Raw genomic sequence first — 26,501 nt, forward strand, 5'->3', positions numbered from 1 at the left:
CCAGGTGTCCACACGCACACACACACACACACACACACACACTTATGCTCAAGACTGAGAGAACCGACCTCGAGTACCAGCTGGAGAACATCCAGGTGTCCACACGCGCACACACACACACACTCACACACTCATGCTCAAGACTGAGAGAACCGACCTCGAGTGCCAGCTGGAGAACATCCAGGTGTCCACATACACACACACACACACACTCATGCTCAAGACTGAGAGAACCGACCTCGAGTACCAGCTGGAGAACATCCAGGTGTCCACACGCACACACACACTCATGCTCAAGACTGAGAGAACCGACCTCGAGTACCAGCTAACAGCTCTTCCTTCTCGTCTCTCCTCAGGCCGTTTACTCTCACGAGAAAGTGAAAATGGAGGGAACCATCTCACAGCAGACCAAACTCATCGACTTCCTGCAGGCCAAGATGGACCAGCCCACCAAGAAGAAGAAGGTATGTCCTGAAAATATGAAGTCCTGAAAAGTGAAGCCAAGCCAAACCACAACACAACGAAATCAGGGTACAACACAAAAAAAAAGGCCACAACAAAATCAGGCCACAACACCATGAAATCAAGCAACAACACAACAAAATCAAGCCACAACACAACAAAATCAAGCCACAACACACTTGATTTCATTCTTTGTGTTGTGACTTGAAGTCATTGGGTTGTGGCTTGATTTCGTTGGGTTGTGAACTTGTCAGCCAATCAGAGTCTAATAATAGATAATCGAACAATATAAATGAATAATATTGGTTATGGGTGATAACGTGAAGATGATTGTCAGCTGTATCGTGTGCTCTGTGTGTGTATTAGGGTATATTCGGGCGCCGGCGTGAGGAGGTCGGTGTCACGGCTAACGGAGCCACAGCACTATCGTCTCAGCCTGCCTTGCCTCTCCAGTACAGCGACATGAAGTCCGCGCTGGAGAAAGAGAGATCTCGATGCTCGGAGCTCGAGGAGGCGCTGCAGAAGATGAGGATCGAGCTGCGATCCTTACGGGAAGAGGGTGAGGCTTTCAGGATCAGTATCAGTTACTCCTGTATTGGTCTTAGAGTATCTAGAGCTGCATTATAATTGTTAAACTGATTATTTTGCTCAAATTATAATCACATTTATTAATCAGGGTTCCCACGTGTCCTGGAAAAATAATGCATTTTATGTTTCTCCGTAATTTTTAACTTTATTTTGCTGTTCGCAATTGTTCATGGGATCGTAGTTCTTTCCCTCACTAAAGCACTAAAACTAAACTTTTACATTCACATTTAGTCTTATTGCAAAACATTGAATTGTGGCTGAATATCATGATCACAAATCAACAGGCTAAAGAACACTTACACAAGCAACTTTTAAAAATACCATAGAAAAACAACTAGCATTACTAATATACATTTCCAGCATTAGTAAAGACAAGTAAACACTCAGTAATTAAAAAAGAACAAATAAACAATTAGCAATCACGACAAATACACGATTGAAATAAACAGTGTTTTAAGATTTTCAGGTGTTCAGGTACAGAAACTGTAATCAAATGTAAAATAACACTGCACTTTATGACTAAAATATACATTACAAATATAGTTACAAATGTTATTCAGTCAAGAACGAGTGAATTTTCTGTCTTTTCAGCAGGAATATTAGGCTGCTGTCACTTTAAGAGTTGCCTAATATATTTACACACGCCCTCATCACAGAAAACAGCGCTTGTATGGTTTAAAATCACATTAAAATTGCTTTTCTGTACGCGCGTTTTGAATGTGTGCGCACCACAGAACACAGCGCATGAGTCGTTTCGTGCTTGAATTGTTAAGTCATATTGAAATGCTCACAATGGAATCGATAAGAGGAATCGAAATTTGAATTTTATAACAAGTCTCCGATTCCTGACCTCAAGTATTCGATTCCAGAATTGGAATAGATTTTTGATTCCCAACCCTACTTATAACGCTTTAAAGGTGCAGTGTGTCATTTTTAGCAGCATCTAGTGGTGAGGTTGTGAATTGCATCCAACAGAAGTTACGGTGGCCGACAGGAAGTGATGTCGTCGTCTGAGACAGCAGAGAGTAGCCAGTTAAACAATGAGGTTTCTTTACAATGATGAATGAAGAAATTAGGTTTACTTTATTATTCAGTAAAACGATGTTATTGCGAATATTATTGTAACTTGTTCATCATTGTGTCAGTGTTTTTATTCGCTGGCTTTAGCTGAAGCTTCTTTACACGAAGACATAGTGACGAAACGCGTTTGTCCGTTCAGGGCCACCGTAGAAACATGTGGATGTAAGCGGACCCGCGGTGTGTGTAGAGAGAAACGCCTCATTCTAAGCTAATAAACACATAACGCTTCATTATGTAAGGTCTTTATACACCACTGAGAACATAGTTATGTTTATGATATTGCATTTCTGTCATCAGATCCTCCTAAATATCACACACTGCACCTTTAACAACGACTTTTTTAATAATCCCTATGAGGAAAATGAATGGGAAAAATACTTGAAGAAGTGTGCGGGCACTAATGCTCTCTATTATATCCGTCTTACATAATTCCTGCTGTTTCCTGCAGATGATGTGAATGTGATGATGTTGTTGAGGATCTTCTCTCTCTCTCTCAGCGGCTCATTTTAAAGCTCAGGAGCACGCGGCTCCGTCCACACCGGCCTCAGCCCGTCAGCAGATCCTCATGTCGGCCATCGTGAAGTCTCCGGAGCGCCAGCCCAATCCCAGCAGCCTCTTGAACCCCTCGAGCTCGGCCCGTCGCAAGGAGAGCTCCACGCCGGAGGGTCAGTACACTAATGCACCTGTGTGTTTCATACAAACTAAAGTGTTGTGTACACTACCAGTCAAAAGTTTGGGGTCGGTAAGTCTCTTCTGCTCACCAAGGCTGCATTTATTTGACTAAAAATACAAAAAAATACTGTAATATTGTGAGATATTATTATAATGTAAATCATCTGTTTTCCATGTGAATATCTAGTAAAGTGTAATTTATTCCTGTGATCAAAGCTGAATTTTCAGCATCATTACTCCAGTCTTCAGTGTCACATGATCCTTCAGAAATCATTCTAATATGAGGATTTGATGCTCAGGAAACATTCATTATTATTATGAATGTTGAAAACCGTTGTGTACAATTTTTATTTCAGGATTCTTTGATGAATAGAAAGTTCAAAAGAACAGCTGAAATAGAAGCTTTTGCAACATTAAACGCTACCGTTCAAAAGTTTGGGGTCAGTAATAATTTTTATTTTATTTTTTGAGGGAAAGAAATTCAATCAATACTTTTATTCATCAAGGATAAATTAATTTAAGTGACAGTAAAGACATTTATAATGTTACAAAAGATTCTATTTCAAATAAATGCTGTTGTTTTGAACTTTCTATTCATCAAAGAATCCTGAAAAAAAAAACTGTTTTCCAACACTGATAATAATCATAAATGTTTCTTGAGCATCAAATCATCATATTAGAGTGATTTCTGAAGGATCATGTGACACTGAAGACTGGAGTAATGATGCTGAAAATTCAGCTTTGATCACAGGAATAAATTACATTTTTAAATATATTAAAATAGAAAACTTGTCATAATATTTAACAATATTACTTCTTTTTTAAAAAAAAATTTTTTAAGGGTAACTAAACCCTAAACCAACTTTTTGTAGTTAATGATCTGTAAGACTGGGGCTTAATTAGAGCTGTTCATTGATTTGAGTAACTTTTTTGACATTTGGGTATAAAGTGTTTTAATTCTACAATATATGGTGTAAAGACGTCTGAGTGCTGCCCTCTTCAGGTGAACTGTGGCTACTGCAGTTGAATTTTGCTGTTGGATGTTTGCGGTACTGTGTGACGTAAGCAGGTTCCAGCTCACCACGCCCTCCCTTGGTACGAGCTAGCGCAGATTTATCTGTATTTAGTACAGTGGGCAGGAGGGTACATAGGTGTAGTGTTGCTGGTTGCAACAGCACTGCTGGACTGCATAGCTTTCCAGCAGACTTGGAAATTAGGCGCCAGTGGTTGCATGCACTTGGCCTGGAAGACCATGAGTTCCCGCCTAGAGCTCAAGTGTGCAACCTGCATTTTACGCGGGACTGCTTCTCCAACGCAATAGAGGTGGACATGGGCTTCTCCACACAGCTCGCGCTGGAAAGCGATGCAGTGCCAAACGCTGCTCCTCCTGCATGGACTCCACCACCGCAGCGGCGTCTTGATGTGAGTGATCATATATATTTTAATCACAATTTATGGTTAGGCTAAAGTTAATCCACTGGGGCCGACAAACGCGTCGGCGCATTTTGCTGGATTTTTTCACTTAGCAGCAAAATATGAATATGCCTACAGAGAGCGCGCGCTATTGACATCAACTCGATAACAATCATCAGATGCATGTACTTTACGTCGTCTCGCCACCCTGTGAGTCACTCTCCATTTTAGAGTCTGACAGCAGGTCTCAGGTGCACGCCCCCCCCGCTCAGCCCCGCCCTCGGTTCCTCCCCTCTATCTCCGCTGGGGTCTGCCCACTTTTCTAGCATTTTTCAAATATTGCCAGTGGGTGGAGTCAGGCTCTGACCAGGGGTTTAGTTACCCTTTAATCAAATAAATGCAGTCTTATTAAGCAGAAGAGACTTCTTTTAAAAACATTAAAAAAATCTTACCGATCCCTAACTTTAGACTGGTAGTGTGTGTGTGTGTGTGTGTGTGTGTGTGTGTGTGTGTGTGTGTGTGTGTGTGTGTGTGTGTGTGAGAGTCTGTGTCAGTATCACAGATGAATGAAGCTCATGTCGTCTGGAGATCAGTGGTTCTCTCTCTCTCTCTCTGTCGCTGGTTCTTTCTCTCCTCATGTTTCTGTTCTGTCCTGCGCTCTTGCGTTCTCTCTGCGTCTGCTCCGTCGAGTCTGAGAGCTGTTTCTCTTCTGCTCTTTCAGAAAAGAGGAGGGTGACGTTTGAAAGTAAGTGTCTTTCTCTCTCTATCTCCGTTTCTGTCCCTCATCATCATCATCGTCTGCTGTCGATCTGAGATCAGCTCAGATGGGTTTAGTTCAGGGTTGTGCGCTGATGGGAATCCCTAGGAACTGCTTAGCAACACCTTAGCAACCCCCACACAACACTGTAGCATCATGAGTTTTGATTGCAGTTTGAGCTAAATATATATTTTTTTAATAATTAGTCATTAGTATCTCATTCTAATTAGAGTTTTGCTTTCAGCTCGGCTGTAGATTCTGTGAGTTTCATTTACAATGTCCAACTAGGGCTGTGCAATATATATCATCTATGATAATATCATGATTGTTGTTTTAATTATGTGTGATCTGACATCATCAAGGATGTCCCTCAGTAGTGCGCTTGTGCGTTTAGTCTTTTAAAATGCATTTATTTCCTCTGTATGTCTTTTAAATTTATATTATTTATTATAGTTAATCAATATCACATGAAGAGTGCCGTTTTTTTCTCCAAATATCAGCATGATTACAAATGTGATATTTATTTTAAACCATTAATTATATTTTAGACACAATATTGCCTGTTTTTGCTCTATTTCTCCAACAAAAGTAGTTCCACTCAGAGGCTTTGGACAGTGTTGCGTCTCTGAGCGACACACGGCAGTGTTTCTCTGCTGAGTGAGCGAGTCGGTTGAGTTAAAGGGTTAGTTCACCCAGAAATGAAAGTTCTGTCAGTAATGACTCTCCCTCATGTTGTTCAACCCCGTCAGACTTTCGTTCATCTTCAGAACACAAATGAAGATATTTCTGATTAAATCTGAGAGCTGTCTCACTCCTCCATAGGCTTCTCTGTTACTGAAACTTGCCGGTCCAGAAAGTTAGTAAAGACAATGTTTACAATAGTCCAGTGACTACAGCGGCTCAACCTTAAGGTTATCAAGCCACGAGAATACTTTCTGTGTGCAAAAAACAAACAAAAATAACGACTTTATTCCACTATTCATGTTCTTCTGTGTTTCTCTGAGTGAGTTCACGTAGTGTAACAGCAGCGCTTCTGGGTCGTACGTCAGAACGGAGGCTCACTATTGGCCAGCATCACACACATGACCAGCATCACACACATGACCAGCGTCGGCCAATAGTGAGCCTCCGTTCTGACGTACGACCCAGAAGCGCTGCGCTGTTACACTACGTGAATTCACTCAGAGACACAAACAGAAGAACATGAAGAGTTGAATAAAGTTGTTATTTTGGTTTGTTTTTAGCGCACAGAAAGTATTCTCGTCGCTTGATAACCTTAAGGTTGAGCCTTAAGAGACACACTCAAGGCGGCCGCACACCGGACGCGCAGCTCAGCGCCGCGCCACGTCTAGGACAACTGTCACCTGAAAATCCGATAACATCAGCAATTTTCTGATTTCTGTAAATAAATATAAAACTAAATGTATATTGCAGCACAGGGTGAGGTCCGTATATATATTAACTACGATTTGAGACACATACATGTAAATTTAATATAAAACTATGTAAATGGCGCTCTGTGGCGCGGCAGGATTTTGAACACGGTCCTGAGCCGCCGCGGACAGACGCCGAAAGGCGCCGCCGGTGTGTGTACTCTCATAGAGAATAGTGTGTTCGAATTTAAAAGACGTGGCGCTGCGCGGCGCGCCGCTGAGCTGCGCGTCCGGTGTGCGACCCCCTTCAGAGACACACAGAAGAACATGAAGAGTTGAATAAAGTCGGTATTTGAGTTTGTTGTAACTGCAGGTTAAACACATTCATGTTCCTCTGATCTGCATTAGACAGTGTGTGTGAAAGCATCTACACTTCAGATGCAGCTTCTGTGTTTCCTCTGCAGCGCAAACATGAATTTAGTTGATACTGATTTCATTTGATTGGTAACAGCCCTATTGTGTCTTATCATTGAATTTATTGATTAAATGTAAGAATTTGACACAAAAGATGATGCATTCACTAAAAAATGACTTTATTAAGTAAAATAAAATCCAGAAAGTATGAGGTATCTTTTTTTGGTCAGTATCGCACACCTCTACGTCCAACACTTTATCTCTCAATATTTTAGTATTTTTTCAAGTATAAACCTCTAAAAGTTCTTAAATCAAGATACATTTACTTGAGATGCAAAATGACATTATACACCGTATCAACAACTCTGCTTCTGCTCTCAAGATTTCTGCTTTCCCATCTTCCTTTTACCCGTGAGCTGAAGCATGTGATCGCCTCCTCTCTCGATGATGCTTCTGTTCGCATGTTTTGCTCAGATAGAGACGGACTTGCTCATGGTTTTGTCCTGGCCGTTGCTCTGCTGCTGGACTGATGAACTTTGACATCATTAACACTCAAGAGATGCTCAAGAGGACATTATTAACCCACACTAACTGTGTGTGTGTGTGTGTGTCTGTAGAGTACGGTCGGCGTGTGAAGGAACGGATGCACCACAACATCCCTCATCGGTTCACGGTGGGGCTCAACATGAGAGCGGCGAAATGTGCCGTTTGTCTGGATACGGTTCACTTCGGCCGACAAGCTGCTACGTGCCTGGGTATGAAAAAGACACACACACACACACACAGAAAACACACACATAGAAAACACACACATGCACACACACACTCGCTCATTGAAAACAAACTTAAAAAGGTCTTAAAAAGCAAAAATTTGCACTTCCACAAATGAAGGCCTTAAAATGGTCTTAAAGGGATACTTCACCTCTGGAAAGATGAATGTGTATTTAAAATTGGTCATTTATGTAGTAGAAATGTGAAATTATCTTTGAATTTGGAGGTTTCTAGACTGAGAAAAGCCAGAAAATGTATTTTTGGCTCATGTGGATGAAAGACAACAACTCCCAGAATACACTTGCTTCGCTGCCCTATGAGGCCACTCCCAAGCCACGCACAGTTAAACAACTAGGCTAGGCTACTAGTTGACTCGAAACTTAAAAGACACCGTTTTATCTTGAGTCTCCGTGACGAGTCTGCCCGGGATTTCGAGATCGCCCAAAATCGGCTTTTGCGTTCTACAGTCGCCATTCATCATGTTTACTGTGGCGAGCAGGACGAGGCTGAGGGGCGCGGGAGAATGGCGAGTAGGACGAGGCTGAGGGGCGCGGGAGAACGAGCAGGAGAAGGCTGAGGGGCGCGGGAGAACGGCGAGTAGGACGAGGCTGAGGGGCGCGGGAGAACGGCGAGCAGGACGAGGCTGAGGGGCGCGGGGGAACGGCGAGCAGGACGAGGCTGAGGGGCGCGGGAGAACGGCGAGTAGGACGAGGCTGAGGGGCGCGGGAGAACGAGCAGGAGAAGGCTGAGGGGCGCGGGAGAACGGCGAGTAGGACGAGGCTGAGGGGCGCGGGAGAACGGCGAGTAGGACGAGGCTGAGGGGCGCGGGAGAACGAGCAGGAGAAGGCTGAGGGGCGCGGGAGAACGGCGAGCAGGACGAGGCTGAGGGGCGCGGGAGAACGGCGAGCAGGACGAGGCTGAGGGGCGCGGGAGAACGGCGAGCAGGACGAGGCTGAGGGGCGCGGGAGAACGGCGAGTAGGACGAGGCTGAGGGGCGCGGGAGAACGGCGAGCAGGACGAGACTGAGGGGCGCGGGAGAACGAGCAGGAGAAGGCTGAGGGGCGCGGGAGAACGGCGAGCAGGACGAGGCTGAGGGGCGCGGGAGAACGGCGAGCAGGACGAGGCTGAGGGGCGCGGGAGAACGGCGAGCAGGACGAGGCTGAGGGGCGCGGGAGAACGGCGAGCAGGACGAGGCTGAGGGGCGCGGGGGAACGGCGAGCAGGACGAGGCTGAGGGACGCGGGAGAACGGCGAGCAGGACGAGGCTGAGGGGCGCGGGAGAACGGTGAGCAGGACGAGGCTGAGGGGCGCGGGAGAACGGCGAGCAGGACGAGGCTGAGGGGCGCGGGAGAACGGCGAGCAGGACGAGGCTGAGGGGCGCGGGGGAACGGCGAGCAGGACGAGGCTGAGGGGCGCGGGAGAACGGCGAGCAGGACGAGACTGAGGGGCGCGGGGGAACGGCGAGCAGGACGAGGCTGAGGGACGCGGGAGAACGGCGAGCAGGACGAGGCTGAGGGCCGCGGGAGAACGGCGAGCAGGACGAGGCTGAGGGGCGCGGGAGAACGAGCAGGAGAAGGCTGAGGGGCGCGGGAGAACGGCGAGCAGGACGAGGCTGAGGGGCGCGGGAGAACGGCGAGCAGGACGAGGCTGAGGGGCGCGGGGGAACGGCGAGCAGGACGAGGCTGAGGGGCGCGGGAGAACGGCGAGCAGGACGAGGCTGAGGGCCGCGGGAGAACGGCGAGCAGGACGAGGCTGAGGGGCGCGGGAGAACGGCGAGCAGGACGAGACTGAGGGGCGCGGGAGAACGAGCAGGAGAAGGCTGAGGGGCGCGGGAGAACGGCGAGCAGGACGAGGCTGAGGGGCGCGGGAGAACGGCGAGCAGGACGAGGCTGAGGGGCGCGGGAGAACGGCGAGCAGGACGAGGCTGAGGGGCGCGGGAGAATGGCGCGAGGCCGGTGGCGTGATTACTGAGACACACAGGTCTCGTATCTCTCACGGGGGAGCGGGAATTTTCTTAGCAATGCTAAAACGCACATCAACCGATCACTTGTTTAGCGTTCATGTAAACACTACATTCAGATTCACCAATCGGAATGAATTCAGTTAGATTGAAACAAAAGGTGTGCATGTAAACCATGAATGGCGACCGCAGAAAGCAAAAGCCGATTCCCGGACATTTTGGACGATCTCGACGGCTGGACATGTCCGGGAAAAAGAGGATGGTAACCCCTACTACTCAGCTTTCTCCACAGAACAAGAGCCTGCTAGCTTAGCTTTCAAAAAAAGATGGCTGACACTATGTGTACATTCTGTGAGTGAGATCCCACCCTCTATGGGCGGGTTGAAGACATGCGGAACGAGCTCCTACTACTGGCTGTAGTCTCTGGCCAAAAAATCCTCCAATGACGCAAAATGGCGATAAAAGATAAGACAAATCCAGACAAAAAAATACATAAATCTCTCGTCTCAGGGGGACATGAGGGAGGAAAGCACGGTCATTCGAAAACACTACAGGTTTTCTACTAATACAAAGCTTAATGCTAAATCCTGAAGTATCCCTTTATATAAGAGCTGAAAGTCTTGGCATTAAATGTTGCATGCATTGCAAAAAATGAATTCTTCCTCAGTATTTTTGTATTGTTTTCCAATACAAATATCAGTTTAAATCAAGATAAATTTACTTGAGATGCAAATGTAAAATGAAGTCTTGGAAAATGTAATAAAATTAGGGAACAAATACTGTATCTGTCAAAACTTCTAAATTAAGCTGATTTTTCTGAGCCCATTGGTAGATATTTGTTTTTGCTTTAGTCACAAAATTTATTTTGATTTAATTTCATGGAAAACAACATTTCATATTTCATGTCATTTTACATCTGAAGTGAAAGTATCTTGATTTAGGAATCTTTAGAATCTTTTTTGCAGTTTGATCAGAAGGTACAGTAAAAGATATTTCCATATTGTAGTGGCTTTGAGAAAAAACGATTCAAGCTTCTTCTTTTTTTAGTAAAATTCATTTAAAAGTAACAGATATCTGTTGGAAGATGTATTATCAAACTCAGAAGTGTTTCTCCATAAACATTAACGTTTAGAGAACATATTGATGTATTGAGTTCCCTTCAATTTATTTCTTACATTTCCGTTACTTGATCTTAAAAAGGTCTTAAATTTACTATCATAAAATCTGATGGTAATTATCAGTGTTGAAAACAGTTCAAATTTTTGTGGAAACTGTGATCAATTTTATTTAAGGATTCTTTGAATAGAAAGTTCATAAGAACAGCATTTTTTTTTTTTTTTTTTTTTTTTTTTTAAACACACTTTGGGGGTTTTTCCCATCATTTTTTTTTTTTTTTAAACACACTTTGGGGGTTTTTCCCATCATTTTTCTATGTAAACATGCGCTTGACAAATGTCGCTGACCTAAAACTGTGCTCAAGTTAAAAGACGTTCAAGTTTTTAAAAACATGTCTGATGACTTGGTACTTTTTCATTCCACTTCCTAATATTTGTCCTCAGAAGACAAGTTTGTACATTTTAATGATTCTTAAATATTCAGTATTTGGAGACGATTTGTTGTTCTTTGCTCACCTGCTCCCATCCCTCGTCTCTCTTCCCCTTCTCTCTGTCAGAGTGTCGAACTCTCTGCCACCCGAAGTGTTCCCCGTGTCTGCCTGCGACCTGTGGGCTCCCGGTGGAGTTCGCCACACACTTCTCTGAGGCTCTGTGTCGGGATAAAGCCAGCTCACCCGCCCTGCAGGTCAAAGAGGCGTCGGGTCACGTGCGTCTGGAGGGCTGGATGAAGCAGCCCAGGTCAGATCATTCAGAGTCTTAAAAAGTATTCAAAATTGATAAATAAATTTACAGAAAATGATGGCCCTCAAAGGTGGGATCAGTAATTTTTGAAATATGCTGTTGACCAACGTTAATATTTGAAATCAACCCAAACAAACACACCCCTTCTTCATTGCTCCGCCTCCAAAACTCACTCTCCAATCCTAACAGCCGAGTCGGTCTCGAACCCCGATCCCCCTGCAAACGAGTCGAGTGCACTAACAATAACGCTAAACACCACATTCACTAGCAGTTGTCAGCGCGACTCTGACTAGCTGTCCTCCGTTACACACGCAATCCAAGAGAGGATGACGTCTGTTTATCAGAGCAGAAGCGCAACAGAATAATGCCTCACGAAAAATAAAGCACAGATGATGAACGAATGACAAGGAAGCACAAAACATTACCGTACAGTACATAATAGTAATTACAAACAAGAGTTGGTTGTTAGTTGCCAACAGCAGCTCCAGACACACAATGACACTCACACCCAGTGTTGCCCAGCGTTACTCACGTGTTACCCAGTGTTACTCACGTGTTACCCAGTGTTACTCACGTGTTACCCAGTGTTACCACGTGTTACCCAGTGTTACTCACGTGTTACCCAGTGTTACTCACGTGTTACCCAGTGTTACTCACGTGTTACCCAGTGTTACTCACACGTTACCCAGTGTTACTCACACGTTACCCAGTGTTACTCATGTGTTACTGGGTATATTGGGGATATTTAATTTTATCAATCAATAAATTCCAATAAAATCAAACAAACCTTGTTGTATTATTTTAATTTAATACTGTGAAGCTGCTTTGATACTGTATTGTGAAAAGCGCTATACAAATATACTTGACTTGACTTGACTTGTTACCCAGTGTCACTCACGTGTTACCCGGTGTTACTCACTCGTTACCCAGTGTTACTCACGTGTTACCCGGTGTTACTCACGTGTTACCCAGGGTTACTCACTCGTTACCCAGTGTCACTCACGTGTTACCCAGTGTCACTCACGTGTTACCCAGTGTCACTCACGCGTTACCCGGTGTCACTCACGCGTTACCCGGTGTTACTCACGTGTTAGTTACTCACTCGTTACCCAGTGTTACTCACGTGTTACCCGGTGTTACTCACGTGTTACCCAGGGTTACTCACTCGTTACCCAGTGTCACTCACGCGTTACCCAGTGTCACTCACGTGTTACCCAGTGTTACTCACTCGTTACCCAGTGTCACTCACGCGTTACCCAGTGTCACTCACGTGTTACCCAGTGTCACTCACGTGTTACCCAGTGTCACTCACGTGTTACCCAGTGTCACTCACGTGTTACCCAGTGTCACTCACGCGTTACCCGGTGTTACTCACGTGTTAGTTACTCACTCGTTACCCAGTGTCACTCACGTGTTACCCAGTGTCACTCACGTGTTACCCGGTGTCACTCACGCGTTACCCGGTGTCACTCACGTGTTACCCAGGGTTACTCACGTGTTACCCAGTGTCACTCACGCGTTACCCAGTGTCGCGTTACCCAGTGTTACTCACACGTTACCCAGTGTTACTCACTTGTTACCACTCGTTAACCAGTGTTACTCACTCGTTACCCAGTGTTACTCACTTGTTACCCAGTGTTACTTACGTGTTACCCAGTGTTACTCACGCGTTACACAATGTTACTCACGCATTATCCAGTGTTACTCACACCCCAGTGTTACTCACGTGTTACCCATGTGTTACCCAGTGTTACTCACGTGTTACACAGTGTTACCCACTGTCACCCAGTGTTACTCAGTGTTTTTAACGTGTTACTGTTCCACAGTGTAACTCACGTTTTACTCACGTGTTACTCATGTGTGGACCAATGCTTTTATCTGAAGAGTTTTTTTTTTTTTTTAAACCTGATTTAAAAAAAAAAATCTGTGTTTTTGTTTTTTGTTTTTTTGGTCTGTGAATTATATTAAATACTATTAGGGCCGGACCATAAAAATCCATACCCAGCTTTTTATAACTCCAGCAGATGGTATTCGTTGTCCTGTCACTGAGTGTGTGTGTGTGTGTGTGTAGGAATGGTAAGAGGGGTCAGCAGGGCTGGGAGCGGAAGTACGTTGTGTTGGACGGGACTAAAGTATCGATCTACGAGTCCGAGCCGTCAGAAGGTACAGGTCCACTCTGTCAGATCACTCTCCGGGGTCTGGTTGAGTGTGTATGTTCTGAACCCCTGTGTTTGTGTGTTTCAGACTCAGTGAAGCCGCTGGAGGAGTTTGAGTTGTGTTTGCCTGACGGTGAGGTGACGGTTCACGGAGCCGTCGGAGCGTCTGAACTCATCAACACGGCCAAATCAGGTCAGAAAACACACACACTGAAGAATTAATGAAATCATTGAACACAGGGCTCAACGCTAAGAGTCCACAAAAAACAAAACAAAAAAGTTTTTACCATGTAACATTGTATTCTAATAAATAAGCCACCAAAATTTTGGATACCAGTAAAATTTCACAATTCTTGATTGATTTCGATACCCCAGCAAATATACTTGACTTGACTGGGTAAATCTGGGGTACACTAACTGATATAAAGTTACAAATAAACAAATTACAAGCAACAGCTTATATAAATACAACAGAATAAAGCAAGTCTAACAGAATTCAGGGACAGAAACTGAATAATCAAACGTAAAATAACACAACATCATCTTGACAGTGTAAATTAAAGGGATAGTTCACCCCCCAAACAATTTGCTGTTAATTTTCTCATCCAAGATGTAGGTGTCTCTTTCCCTTCAGTAGAGTAATGTAGATTTTTATCTGAAACTGTAGTATGTGTCTGTGATGGGTCGGTTCAGAGGTCAGGTTAGGCCATAGAAAATATCATTAACCTGATATAACATCAATGGAAGTCTATGAAATGTCTATGAAAACGTGTGTGTGGGTGAAACCCATATTGAATCTGTACATTTACAATAAATGGCAAATGGAACAAATGCGAAAATAAATTATATGATGTGATTCCAGTACTAAATCAAGGAGTTAATTGTTGTTATTCTGTAGAGACATGACCAGGTTGTGTATTCGAGATGCTGAATTGGACATTCAAGACTCACTCGTTTATATTTATTGAAAAGGGAAGAGAAACCGGTTTGTGATTTGTGTAAGAATTTCATGAGTGTGTAAAACATATTTTAATAGAATGTCCTTTTATAAATGATATTAGACAACGTTTTTATTCAGAAAATATATTAATGGACATTTTTAAAAAGGTTTTTCCTGGAATAATTGTAGAATTTCTGACAAATATTAAATTGAAAGATTCTATGTAAATGTTATTATTGCTGTTAATACTATTGGTATAAATGTCTGATTTTGTATATTGATTGTTTTTTAAGATTTTTTTTTAAAGTATTGTAAACAATGTATTGAATTTCTTTCTTTCTTTATTTGTTTCTTTGTTTCTGTTCCGAAAGGCAATTGGTTTTGCAGCAAGACCAGCATACAGAAAAAAGACAATTTACAATACATTAAAAATGACTTAATTTTTTATTTAATTACCCCCCCCCCCCATGCCCGAAGTTTCCAGAGAATTAGAAGTAGGAATAAATGAATGTTTGCACCGTTACTCCTAACAGAGGGAGATCTAAACCGAGATCCTGAGGGTAAACACTCAAACTCAGATAGAGGGGATGGGAACGAACCATTAAGATAGCGTGGGCTTTTCTAAATACCTGGCGGTTAAACAGGACGGTACGGTGACTCTGATGAATTCCTGAACTGATTGTAATCATAATTATTTTTTAAATTGAAATACTGTTGATTGTCATGAATATAGCCATTGCTGCTGATGTGGTGTTAAATCATAAATAAATAAGTGTGTGTGTGTGTCAGATAGTTAAATTATTGTAAACAATGTATTGAATTTATTGTAATCATAATTATTTTTTTAATTGAAATACTGTTGATTTTCATAAATATGTTAAATAAATAAATATCTGTGTGTGTGTGTGTGTGTGTGTGTGTGTGTGTGTGTCAGATATCCCATACGTGCTGAAGCTGGAGTCTCATCCTCACACCACATGTTGGCCGGGTCAGTCTCTGTACTTCATGGCTCCCAGTTTCCCAGATAAACAGCGCTGGGTTGCAGTTCTGGAGTCAGTGGTCGCCGGGAGCCGAGGATCCCGAGAGAAAACCGAAGCGGACTCGGTGAGTTTCAGTCCTTCTGAACGATCATGACTCCTGTGTTTGATTAAAGGAGGAGTTCACTTTAAAATGAACATTAGCTCATGGTTTACTCTCCCTCAAGTCATGCTAGCTGTGTATAACTTTCTTCTTTCAGACGAACACAGTCAGAGTTATATTAATAAATGTCCTGCTCTTCCAAGAACTCCACACGGCTCCTGGGGTTAATAAAGGCCTTCTGAAGCGAAGCGATGAGTTTGTGTAAGAAAAATATCCACATTTAACACGTTACAAAGTAAAAATCTAGCTTCCGGCCAAACGAACATAGTCTACTTACGGCTAAAGCACAACTCGTGACGTCAGTAGTAGTGTAGCGCGTCATGGCGTAGTGTAAATATCAGCAGTGTCGCATTCCTCGCATAAGTTGCGCTCAGACTTAAGTCGAATCCGTATGTTCGTTTGGCCGGAAGCTCGTTATTTTACTGTATAAAGTTTTAAATATGGATATTTTTCTTACACAAACGATTCGCTTCAGAATGCCTTTATTAAAACTTTTATGATGGACAGATGCACTTTTATGATGGACAGATGCACTTTTATGATGGATTGATGCACTTTTATGATGGACAGATGCACTTTTATGATGGATTGATGCACTTTTATGATGGACAGATGCAGTTTTATGATGGATTGATGCACTTTTATGATGACAGATGCACTTTTATGATGGATTGATGCACTTTTATGATGGATAGATGCACTTTTATGATGGACAGATGCAGTTTTATGATGGATTGATGCACTTTTATGATGGACAGATGCACTTTTATGATGGATTGATGCACTTTTATGATGACAGATGCACTTTTATGATGGATTGATGCACTTTTATGATGGATAGATGCACTTTTATGATGGACAGATGCAGTTTTATGATGGATTGATGCACTTTTATGATGGACAGATGCACTTTTATGATGGATTGATGCACTTTTATGATGACAGATGCACTTTTATGATGGATTGATGCACTTTTATGATGGATAGATGCAGTTTTATGATGGATTGATGCACTTTTATGATGGACAGATGCACTTTTATGATGGATTGATGCACTTTTATGATGGATAGATGCACTTTTATGATGGACAGATGCACTTTTATGATGGATAGATGCAGTTTTATGATGGATTGATGCACTTTTATGATGACAGATGCACTTTTATGATGGATTGATGCACTTTTATGATGGATAGATGCACTTTTATGATGGATAGATGCACTTTTATGATGGATTGATGCACTTTTATGATGGATAGATGCACTTTTATGATGGATTGATGCACTTTTATGATGGATAGATGCACTTTTATGATGGATAGATGCACTTTTATGATGGTTAGATGCAGTTTTATGATGGATTGATGCACTTTTATGATGGATTGATGCACTTTTATGATGACAGATGCACTTTTATGATGGATAGATGCAGTTTTATGATGGACAGATGCACTTTTATGATGACAGATGCACTTTTATGATGGATTGATGCACTTTTATGATGGATTGATGCACTTTTATGATGACAGATGCACTTTTATGATGACAGATGCACTTTTATGATGGATTGATGCACTTTTATGATGGATAGATGCACTTTTATGATGGACAGATGCACTTTTATGATGGATAGATGCAGTTTTATGATGGACAGATGCACTTTTATGATGACAGATGCACTTTTATGATGGATTGATGCACTTTTATGATGGATAGATGCACTTTTATGATGGACAGATGCACTTTTATGATGGATAGATGCAGTTTTATGATGGATTGATGCACTTTTATGATGGACAGATGCACTTTTATGATGACAGATGCACTTTTATGATGGACAGATGCACTTTAATGATGGATAGATGCACTTTTTGAGCTTTTGAACTACTCCTTTAAAGGGATAGTTCACCCAAAAATGAAAATTCTGTCATCATTTACTCACCCTCAAGTTGTTTCAAACCTGTATGAATTTCTTTTTTCTGCTGAACACAAAAGATATTTTGAAAAATGTCTGTAATCAAACAGTTGATGGACCCCAATGACTTCTATAGTATTTTTTTTTCCTACTATGGAAGTCAATGGGGTCCATCAACTGTTTGGTTTTTATCATTTTTATTAGTTTCTATATATTTTATATATAGTACTGTCTTTAAAAGGTTATTTTAGTACTTCAACTTCATTTTATTTTAACTGGTTGTCAAAGCAACATTAAAGTTTTAAGTGTAAGTTTTTTATCTAATAATTGTACAAAAAAAAAAATTTCTTAGCTTTATTTCAGTTAACAATTGTTTTATAATAGTTTTAGTTAGCGAGAACAACACTGGGTACGGTCCTAAAGATTATTGTGTCAGCTTTTAAGCGTTCATTAGCTCTGTGTCAGTATTGACAGTGAATACAGAAACACATGAACTGAAGTACCAAGAAAAGATCGATCAAATCTAACATTCACAGATATTAATTATCATTGTATTGATTTCTTGTGTCTAACGCTGTGAGTGTGATTGTGTTCTGAACGCTGTAGGCCGGTGTTAAACGTCAGAAGACTCTCTCGCCGCTGGTTCAGGTAATCAGATGCTGTTACCCAGCATGCTCCTCTGTCTGGTGCTCGTGTTGCTTGCATCATCAGGTCTCGTTGCTCATCTCTGCGCTTCAGGAAACTGTATGAATGTCACTGCTCATCCTCCACACACACCAGTGTTTCCTCGCACTCGTGTAAAACACACTTCTGTGGGAAACACTGGCAGACCCTGAACGTCCTCGTCTGTCTCGAACACACACACGCTCGGCTCCAGCGTTCTCAGCTCCTCTACTCAGTGAAGCGTGTGACTGTTGTGTGTTAATCTTCCGTCTCTGTCTCTGTGTTATGCAGAAGCTGCTGGGAAACTCTCTGCTGAAGCTGGAGGGAGACGATCGGCTGGATATTAACTGCACTTTACCCCTGACCGACCAGGTACTGCACTGATGATCAGTGTGTTCATGAGGGATCGTACACCTGTGTTATCATAGTGTTGTGATGCCTGAGACTGAACACAGAAGTTTAGAGTAAAAGCTAAATTAAATCAGAGATAATAAAAATAAACCCATTACCTACACATCATTTAATTCAGTAAATAAACAAAACAGACATTTAATGGCCAAAAATATAAGCCAATCGTTAAAAACAGTGAAATGATATATATATATATGCAAAATTGCAGTAAATTATTCTTTATTCACTGATTCTTCCTAATTCTTATTTATTTATATAATTGTATAATAGGATATAATAACAAAGAAAATTGAGAAGGCCACACAGCATAAACAAATAAAATGTTTCATCTTTTTTGTGTTGCATTTCCAAAAAATGAAACAAATTTTTTTTAAACAAATAAATACAAAACTATTTGTTTTAATTTTACATATTTATGTTTTAATTAATTATTTCTTTGAGTTATTATTACTATTATTTATTTATTTATTTATTGTTACCTTTTCATCAACTTACAAACTTCCTGCAGTTCCTTCACCAAAAACCTGATATAATTTAATGTTTAATGTACTTCAAATTTTTTAACATAATTTTTTGCATCAATATGGTACAAGATTATCCTATTAAAATCAATGTGGTGAAGACGTTCGGTCAAAAGTAATCAAAAAGTAGTCAGAATATATTACCTTAAATCTGTAATGGAATAGATTTGTTACTAACTACAATTTTCATCCTGTAATTTGCATGCAGTAATGGACTATAATTAGTAAATAATTTACCCAGCACTGTGTGTGTGTGTGTGTGTGTGTGTGTGTGTGTGTGTGTGTGTGTGTGTATATATATATATATATTTCAATATTGTTAAATAAAAAAAGTAAATGGATAAAAATCTAATAATGTGTCGGTGATGAAATGAATGATACTTATAAGAAACAGGGAAATTCATTGGCCAAGAAATGACATTTGTGTGTTAAACTCGTGTAAAAGCCATGAGATGTGACGTGTGTTCACAGACAACCAGTTACAACACGATCTGACCCTGTGTGTGTGTGTGTGTGTGTGTGTGTGTGTGTGTGTGTGTGTGTGTGTGTGTGTGTGTGTGTGTGTGTGTGTGTGTGTGTGTGTGTGTGTGTGTGTGTGTGTGTGTGTGTGTGTGTGTGTGTGTGTGTGTGTGTGTGTGTGTTTCAGATCGTGCTGGTGGGCTCAGAGGAGGGTTTGTACGCCCTGAACGTCATCAAGAACTCGCTTACACACATCCCGGGACTCGACTCTGTGTTCCAGATACAGATCCTGAAGGAGCTCGACAAACTGCTCATGATCACCGGTCAGTGCGGGTTCACATCTGTGTGCGGTATATGGCAGAATAATTAGATGGTAGTCTAATTATATATTGTCAATATATTGCAGAATACATCAGACCAGTCAGGTCAGCTTCATACAACACACTGTCTCAAAGCAGCTTCACAGTAATGAACAAGAACATGACAGTGTTAATGTTGCAAAGTTCATCAACGATCACATGACTTTAGTTTCAGCTGTAAAATATTGGGATATTGTCTGCTCTTATGAAAAATTAATTGTATTTCATAATAAAATCTAGTATTTATGACAGCGGTGGCATTAAAAAGGTCTTAAAAGTCTTCATTTAACTGTAGACGTCCCGTATAATCAGCTCTGCGGAAGACAATAGTGTTGTTATTCTGCCCAATTCATTCCATGTTTTGTTCTCATCCAGTATTATTGATAATATGACTGAATATGAAGTGTGTGTGTCAGGTGAGGAGCGCGCCCTGTGTCTGGTGGACATTAAACGGGTTAAACAGTCTCTGGCTCAGTCTCATCTGCCGGCTCAGCCCGATCTCAGTCCCTACATCTTCGAGGCGGTGAAGGGCTGCCATCTCTTCGCTTCTGGAAAGGTGAAGCATTCACTCAGAATCAGAAAGAGCTTTATTGCCAAGTATGCTTGCGCATACGAGGAATTTGTCTTGGTGACAGTAGCTTCCAGTACACACACAATACAAAGTGACAAGACAAGTGACAAGTAACAGGTATAAATAAATAAAAATAAAATAAATAAAATAAAATAAAATAATAGAAAAAAAATTATAAAAAGATTATAAATATATATAAAGTTATAAGGTGCTATAATGAAATGTCTGAGGGAAGTATTGCACATGTTTGTTCCACAGTAGGGGAACATTTAAGTGTTCATGAGGTAGATGGCCTGGGGAAAGAAACTTTTCCTGTGTCTGGTTGTTTTTGTGCTCGGTGCTCTGTAGCGTCGACCAGACGGTAACAGTTCAAACAGAAAGTGTGCTGGGTGTGACGGGTCCAGAGTGATTTTGCGAGCCCTTTTACTCACTCTGGATGAGTGCAGTACTTTGAGTGTGGGAAGGGTAGTGCCAGTGATTCGCTCAGCAGTCCGAACTATCCGCTGTAGTCTACGGAGGTCGGTTTTGGTATCAGAGCCGAACCAGACGGTGATGGAAGTGCAGAGGATGGACTGGATGACAGCTGAGTAGAACTGTACGAGCAGCTCCTGTGGCAGGTTGAATTTCCTCAGCTGACGCAGGAAGTACAGTCTCTGTTGGGCTTTCTTCACAATAGAGTCTATTGGCGCTTTTCCATTACCAGTACCGACTCGACTCGCCTCGTCTCGCCTCGGCTCGGCTCGCTTTTCGCTCCGTTTTCCATTGCAGATAGTACCTCCACAATAGTACCTGGTCGTCATAGCGACGCCGCAGGAAACTGCCGTGACTTAATCTTTTACGCGAGACGCGCGAGACACACCCGCTACCCACACACACAGGACAATGGAGGAAATCGAGTGTATGCTGTTTTTGGATGTTTTTGTTTTTGCTGTTTTTTATTCAGGATACTCCGTCTGGCGCGTGCAATGATGACGCAGTGAATAGTGACGATTCTCTCTGACCAATCAGCAGTCTGCCTTGTTTTCACGTCACATTTTAGTATCGCCTCAGCTCGCTTAGAACCTCGCCGGATGCGGTACGAAAAAAAGTACCTGGAAGCAGGTACAGGTACAACTTTTACACAGTGGAAAACCAAACAGAGCCGAGCCGAGTCGAGGCGAGCCGAGGCGAGCTGGTACTGTGTAGTGGAAAAGCGCCATAAGTGAGTGTCCCACTTCAGATCCTGAGAGATGGTGGTGCCCAGGAACCTGAATGACTCTACTGCAGTCACAGTGCTGTCCATGATGGTGAGTGAAGGGAGTGCAGGGGGGTTTCTCCTGAAGTCCACGATCATCTCCACTGTTTTGAGCGTGTTCAGCTCCAGGTTGTTATAACTGCACCAAAGAGCCAGCTGCTCCACCTCCTGTCTGTACGCAGACTCGTCACCGTTCCGGATGAGTCCGATAACAGTAGTGTCGTCCGCAAACTTCAGGAGCTTGACAGAGGTGTCTTTAGAGGTGCAGTCATTTGTGTACAGGGAGAAGAGCAGTGGTGAGAGAACACATCCCTGTGGAGCACCGGTGCTGATGGTGCGGCTGTCGGACGTGATTTTGCCCATTCTGACTAGCTGTTGTCTGTCTGTCAGAAAGCTGGTGATCCATTGACAGACGGAGCTAGGGACAGAGAGCTGGGTCAGTTTGGTCTGGAGCAGTGATGGGACGATGGTGTTGAAGGCAGAACTAAAGTCCACGAACAGAATCCTTGCATAGGTCCCTGGTTTGTCCAGATGTTGTAGGGTGTAATGCAGTCCCATATTGACCACATCATCCACAGACCGGTTTGCTCTGTAGGCAAACTGCAGGGGGTCCAGCAAGGGTCCAGTGATGTCCTTCAGATATGCTAACACCAGTCTTTCGAATGACTTCATGGCCGCAGATGTTAAGGCAACAGGTCTGTAGTCATTGAGTCCTGTGATCTTTGGTTTCTTCGGGATTGGGATGATGGTGGAGCGTTTAAAGCAGAAAGGGACTTTGCACTGCTCCAGTGATCTGTTGAAGATCAGTGAGAAGATAGAGGCCAGCTGGTCAGCGCAGGTTTTCAGACAGGCTGGTGAAACACCGTCTGGGCCTGGTGCTTTCCTTCTCTTCTGTTTCCTGAAGATCTGACGCACATTATCCTCACTGATCTGAAGTGCAGGGGGGGAGGGGAGGGGGATGGCTGGAGGTGTTGATGGCTGTGTAGAGAGATGGTCAGGGCGGGTATGGGGTGTCTGATCGGGGGTCTCAAATCTACAGTAAAAGACATTCAGCTCGTTCGCAAGATGCTTGTTGCTGTCGATGCTGGGGGATGGTGTCTTGTAGTTGGTAATGTCTTTCAGGCCTTTCCACACTGATGCAGGGTCGTTGGAGGAAAACTGGTTTTCCAGCTTTTTGGCATAGCTCTTCTTAGCCACTTCAATCTCCTTTGTCAATGTGTTCCTGGCCTGATTATACAAGATCCTATCCCCACTCCTGTAGGCATCTTCTTGGACCTGACGAAGCTGTCTGAGTTTTGGTGTGAACCATGGTTTATCATTGTTGAATGATAAGTAAGTCCTGGTAGGGATGCATAAATCCTCACAGAAACTGATGTATGATGTTACAGTCTCTGTGAGCTCGTCCAGATCGCTGGCAGCAGCTTCAAAAACACTCCAGTCAGTGCATTCAAAACAGGCTTGTAAGACCTGCTCTGTGTCGTTGGTCCATCTCTTTACAGTCCTTATTACTGGCTTAGCAGTTTTAAGTTTTTGCCTGTAAGTTGGTAGAAGATGAACCAGGCAGTGATCTGAAAGTCCTAGAGCTGCTCTGGCGACGGAGCGATATGCATCCTTTGTTGTGGTGTAGCAATGGTCCAAAATATTATTGTCTCTGGTGGGGCATGTAATGTGCTGTTTGAATTTAGGCAGCTCACGTGTGAGTTTTGCCTGATTAAAGTCTCCGAGAATGATAAGAACAGAGTCCGGGTGTTGTTGTTCTGTTTCTGTGATCAGATCAGCCAGCTGTTGCAGCGCCGTACTCACGTGTGCTTGCGGTGGAATGTAAACACTGATGAGAACGAGCGAGGAAAACTCCCGCGGCGAGTAGAACGGCTTACAGTTAATGAAAAGCACTTCCACATCAGGACAGCACATCTTCCTTAACACAGTTACATGAGTACACCACCTTCTGTTGATGTAAAAGCATGTCCCACCACCACACGTTTTCCCCGTTGACTCCATATCGCGATCCGCTCTGAACAGCTGAAAGTCCGGTAGATGTAACGCGCTGTCCGGAATGGCTTCGTTCAGCCAGGTTTCCGTGAAACACAGAGCAGCGGAGTTGGTAAAGTCCTTGTTTTTGCGTGAGAGCAGAAGTAGTTCGTCCATTTTGTTAGGGAGAGAGCGGACATTCGCCAGATGGATGCTAGGCAGCGCCGTTCTGAATCCGCGCTGCCTGAGCTTAACGAGTGTGCGGCTCGCTTCCCACGCCTGCGCGTCTTATACTGTTTCCACAGTGCAGCGGCGCAACCGACGACAATGTTCCGCAAAACGCCAGAAGAATCAAAAACTGGTTGGTGATCAGTTGGTGTGCACTGCCGAATGTTCAGCAGTTCGTCCCTGGTATAACTGATAGCGTATGACAAACATAAAACAGGACAAACTAACAAAAACAGTGTAACAACTGGAGAGCTCAACACCGAGGCAGCCATCCGCGGCGCCATCTTGGAAAGTGACCCCTATGACCCCTGTGACCTTATCGTTACAAAAATCATCTCGATTCAAACACTCACATGATCTTATTCCTAAATAACTGTCTGATAAACCTGGAACGTTCAGATCGGTTCTGATCCAGAGAGAGCCGATGTCACGTGTAGATGTGAAACACTGGGTTCCCACGGGTCCTTGAGATCCCTGAAATTCCTGAAAGTTTGTAAATCTGAAAACATTTTTGAAAACAAAGTTTGTGAAAGTAAACACACACACACACACACAGGTCCTTTAAAAGGGCTTGAATCTATTTTGTGCAAGAAGTTTTCTGGATAAAACTCCATATGATTCCCTCCTCTCCGCTAATGTGTTACTTCTCCAACACTGCGTGGCCTATACGCACTAGCTCGCCTGATTTACGTTAGTTACACGCAGTTACGCGTTACGTTCAGTGTTTCCCGTGTGAGGTACTGTGTGTGTGTTGTGTGTTTCCCTGACGTTCACACACGCACGAAACTACTGCGATGGAACCTCAGCGTTTGTTGTTGGACACAATAAGTGTGTCCCCACATTAAGTCCTTGAGTTTGAAGGCATTGTATCTGGAAAGTCCTTGAATTTGAAGTGAACCGAGGTGTGGGAACCCTGATCTGCACACTATATCTGTCACTGAGTGCTCATGTATCTGATTTAGTTTAGTTCTGTTGTCTGAAATGCTGTGACACTGTCCTGTTAAAGGAGTAGTTCACTTCAGAATTAAAATGTCCTGATTATTTACTCTCCCCAACGTCATCCAAGATGTTCACGTCTTCCTTTCTTCTGTCGGAAAATAAATGAAGGTTTTTGAGGAAAACATCCCTCATTTCCTCCATATAGTGACTTCAATAGGGTCCAACGGGCTGAAGGTCCAGATGTGAGTTTCAGTGCAGCTTCAAAGTCTCGACACGATCCAGCCGAGGAATAAGAGTCTCATCTAGACAAACCAGCCGACAGTTTATAACAAATAATAACATTTATATACTTTTAACCACACATGCTCGTCTAACACCTAGCTGTGATGCGCCACACATTACGTAATCAGGTTGAAAGGTCAAGCGTGACGTAGGCGGAAGAACAGACCCAGTGTTTATAAAGCCGTGCAAAGACTAAGTCAAACGCCATTTACAAATAAATAAATAAATAAATAAAAGGTAAAACAACGTTGTAGGAGGATTCTGAAGTTGGAGGAGAAAATTAGATGGAGTTGTTCGCTCTATCCTACAATTGTTGGGTATTACCGTGACCTTTCATGGTTCAATGGACCCCACTGAAGTCCATTATATGGAGAAAATGAGGAATGTTTTCCTCAAAAACCTTAATTTCTTTTCCACTGAAGAAAGAACGACATGAACATCTTGGATGATGTGGGGGAGAGGAAATTATCACAAAATTTCTATTCTGAATTGAACTGATCCTTTAAAAGCATGTGATGATAATGATTGGGACGCATGAACTCTATATCTGTTAGTTTGAGTATACTGAGGAATGAAGTGTGTGCGTTTCAGATTGACAGTGGCATGTGTATCTGTGCTGCGATGCCCAATAAGATCACCATCCTGCGCTTCAACGACACACTCAACAAGTTCTGCATCAGAAAGGTGACGTATGAAGAACCTCCTCATGAGTGTCGGAAACGCATGTTTAAAGTGTTTAACGCATGTTTAAAGTGCCCCGATTCTGCGTTCATGTAGTGTGTGATGAAGCTGTTTATAAAAGATCAACATACAGATTAATAAAGTTATTGTCTCTTAAAAGAAAGAAGTGATTCTGAACTGAAACGAGTCGTCAGTAATTCAGTCTCACTTCCTGCTGAATCTGTGTAGGTTTGTAACTCATTTGCATAATGCCAGCCGATTGGCTGAGCAGCGTCTCTAAGCCCCGCCCTCAAACACTAGTGTATCTGAGACTGGAAGAGTTTGGTTCGTGTTGTTCATGTCGAGAAGAACAAAGCAAATCCACTTTGATGAGATTGATATGGTAAAACTCACACCATCGTTACTGTTCCTATCACTGTGTGTCGAGACAGTCATCGTTATTATACACACAAAGCTATAATCAGGAGATAAAAAGTAAAATAAATAAAAAATTATGACATGCTAAGGCATAATTATGATTAAAGAGTCAACATTTTGATAAAATGTTGAAGATACTGTATGAGGAAAAAAAGTTGAAATTAATATTTTCTCAAGTCATAATTTTGACATTTTAATGACAAGGCAATTTAATGTCATACATTTTATATCATAATTCTGAATTTAAGGCAGTTTTGAATTTTTGTATC

The 26,501-nt window shown here is 42.7% G+C and overlaps 1 protein-coding gene and 1 long non-coding RNA gene across 6 annotated transcripts in view; one reads left to right on the forward strand and one right to left on the reverse strand.

Annotated features, from left to right (window-relative positions):
* The window catches only part of cita (citron rho-interacting serine/threonine kinase a), a 139,165-nt gene that overhangs the window by 102,215 nt on the left and 10,449 nt on the right, over positions 1 to 26,501 (forward strand). Inside the window, exons 30-43 of one of the 5 annotated variants that reach the window (XM_082171200.1) lie at positions 357 to 464; positions 829 to 1,021; positions 2,628 to 2,795; positions 4,937 to 4,960; positions 7,377 to 7,514; positions 11,162 to 11,342; positions 13,417 to 13,508; positions 13,590 to 13,694; positions 15,376 to 15,545; positions 18,103 to 18,144; positions 18,451 to 18,531; positions 19,738 to 19,873; positions 20,326 to 20,465; positions 25,726 to 25,818. In XM_082171200.1, coding sequence (XP_082027326.1) covers positions 357 to 464; positions 829 to 1,021; positions 2,628 to 2,795; positions 4,937 to 4,960; positions 7,377 to 7,514; positions 11,162 to 11,342; positions 13,417 to 13,508; positions 13,590 to 13,694; positions 15,376 to 15,545; positions 18,103 to 18,144; positions 18,451 to 18,531; positions 19,738 to 19,873; positions 20,326 to 20,465; positions 25,726 to 25,818 — 1,671 coding nt within the window. Of the gene's footprint in view, positions 1 to 356; positions 465 to 828; positions 1,022 to 2,627; positions 2,796 to 4,936; positions 4,961 to 7,376; positions 7,515 to 11,161; positions 11,343 to 13,416; positions 13,695 to 15,375; positions 15,546 to 18,102; positions 18,145 to 18,450; positions 18,532 to 19,737; positions 19,874 to 20,325; positions 20,466 to 25,725; positions 25,819 to 26,501 lie in introns of all 5 variants that reach the window. The other 4 variants (XM_082171199.1, XM_082171202.1, XM_082171201.1 and 1 more) reach the window with 4 other exon arrangements.
* Positions 1 to 26,501, reverse strand: part of LOC309499861 — a 128,990-nt gene that overhangs the window by 50,277 nt on the left and 52,212 nt on the right. The gene's annotated exons all lie outside the window — the stretch shown is intronic.

This window comes from Leuciscus leuciscus, assembly GCF_965113295.1.
Source record: "Leuciscus leuciscus genome assembly, chromosome: 5".
In the NCBI taxonomy this organism is placed as follows: domain Eukaryota; kingdom Metazoa; phylum Chordata; class Actinopteri; order Cypriniformes; family Leuciscidae; genus Leuciscus; species Leuciscus leuciscus.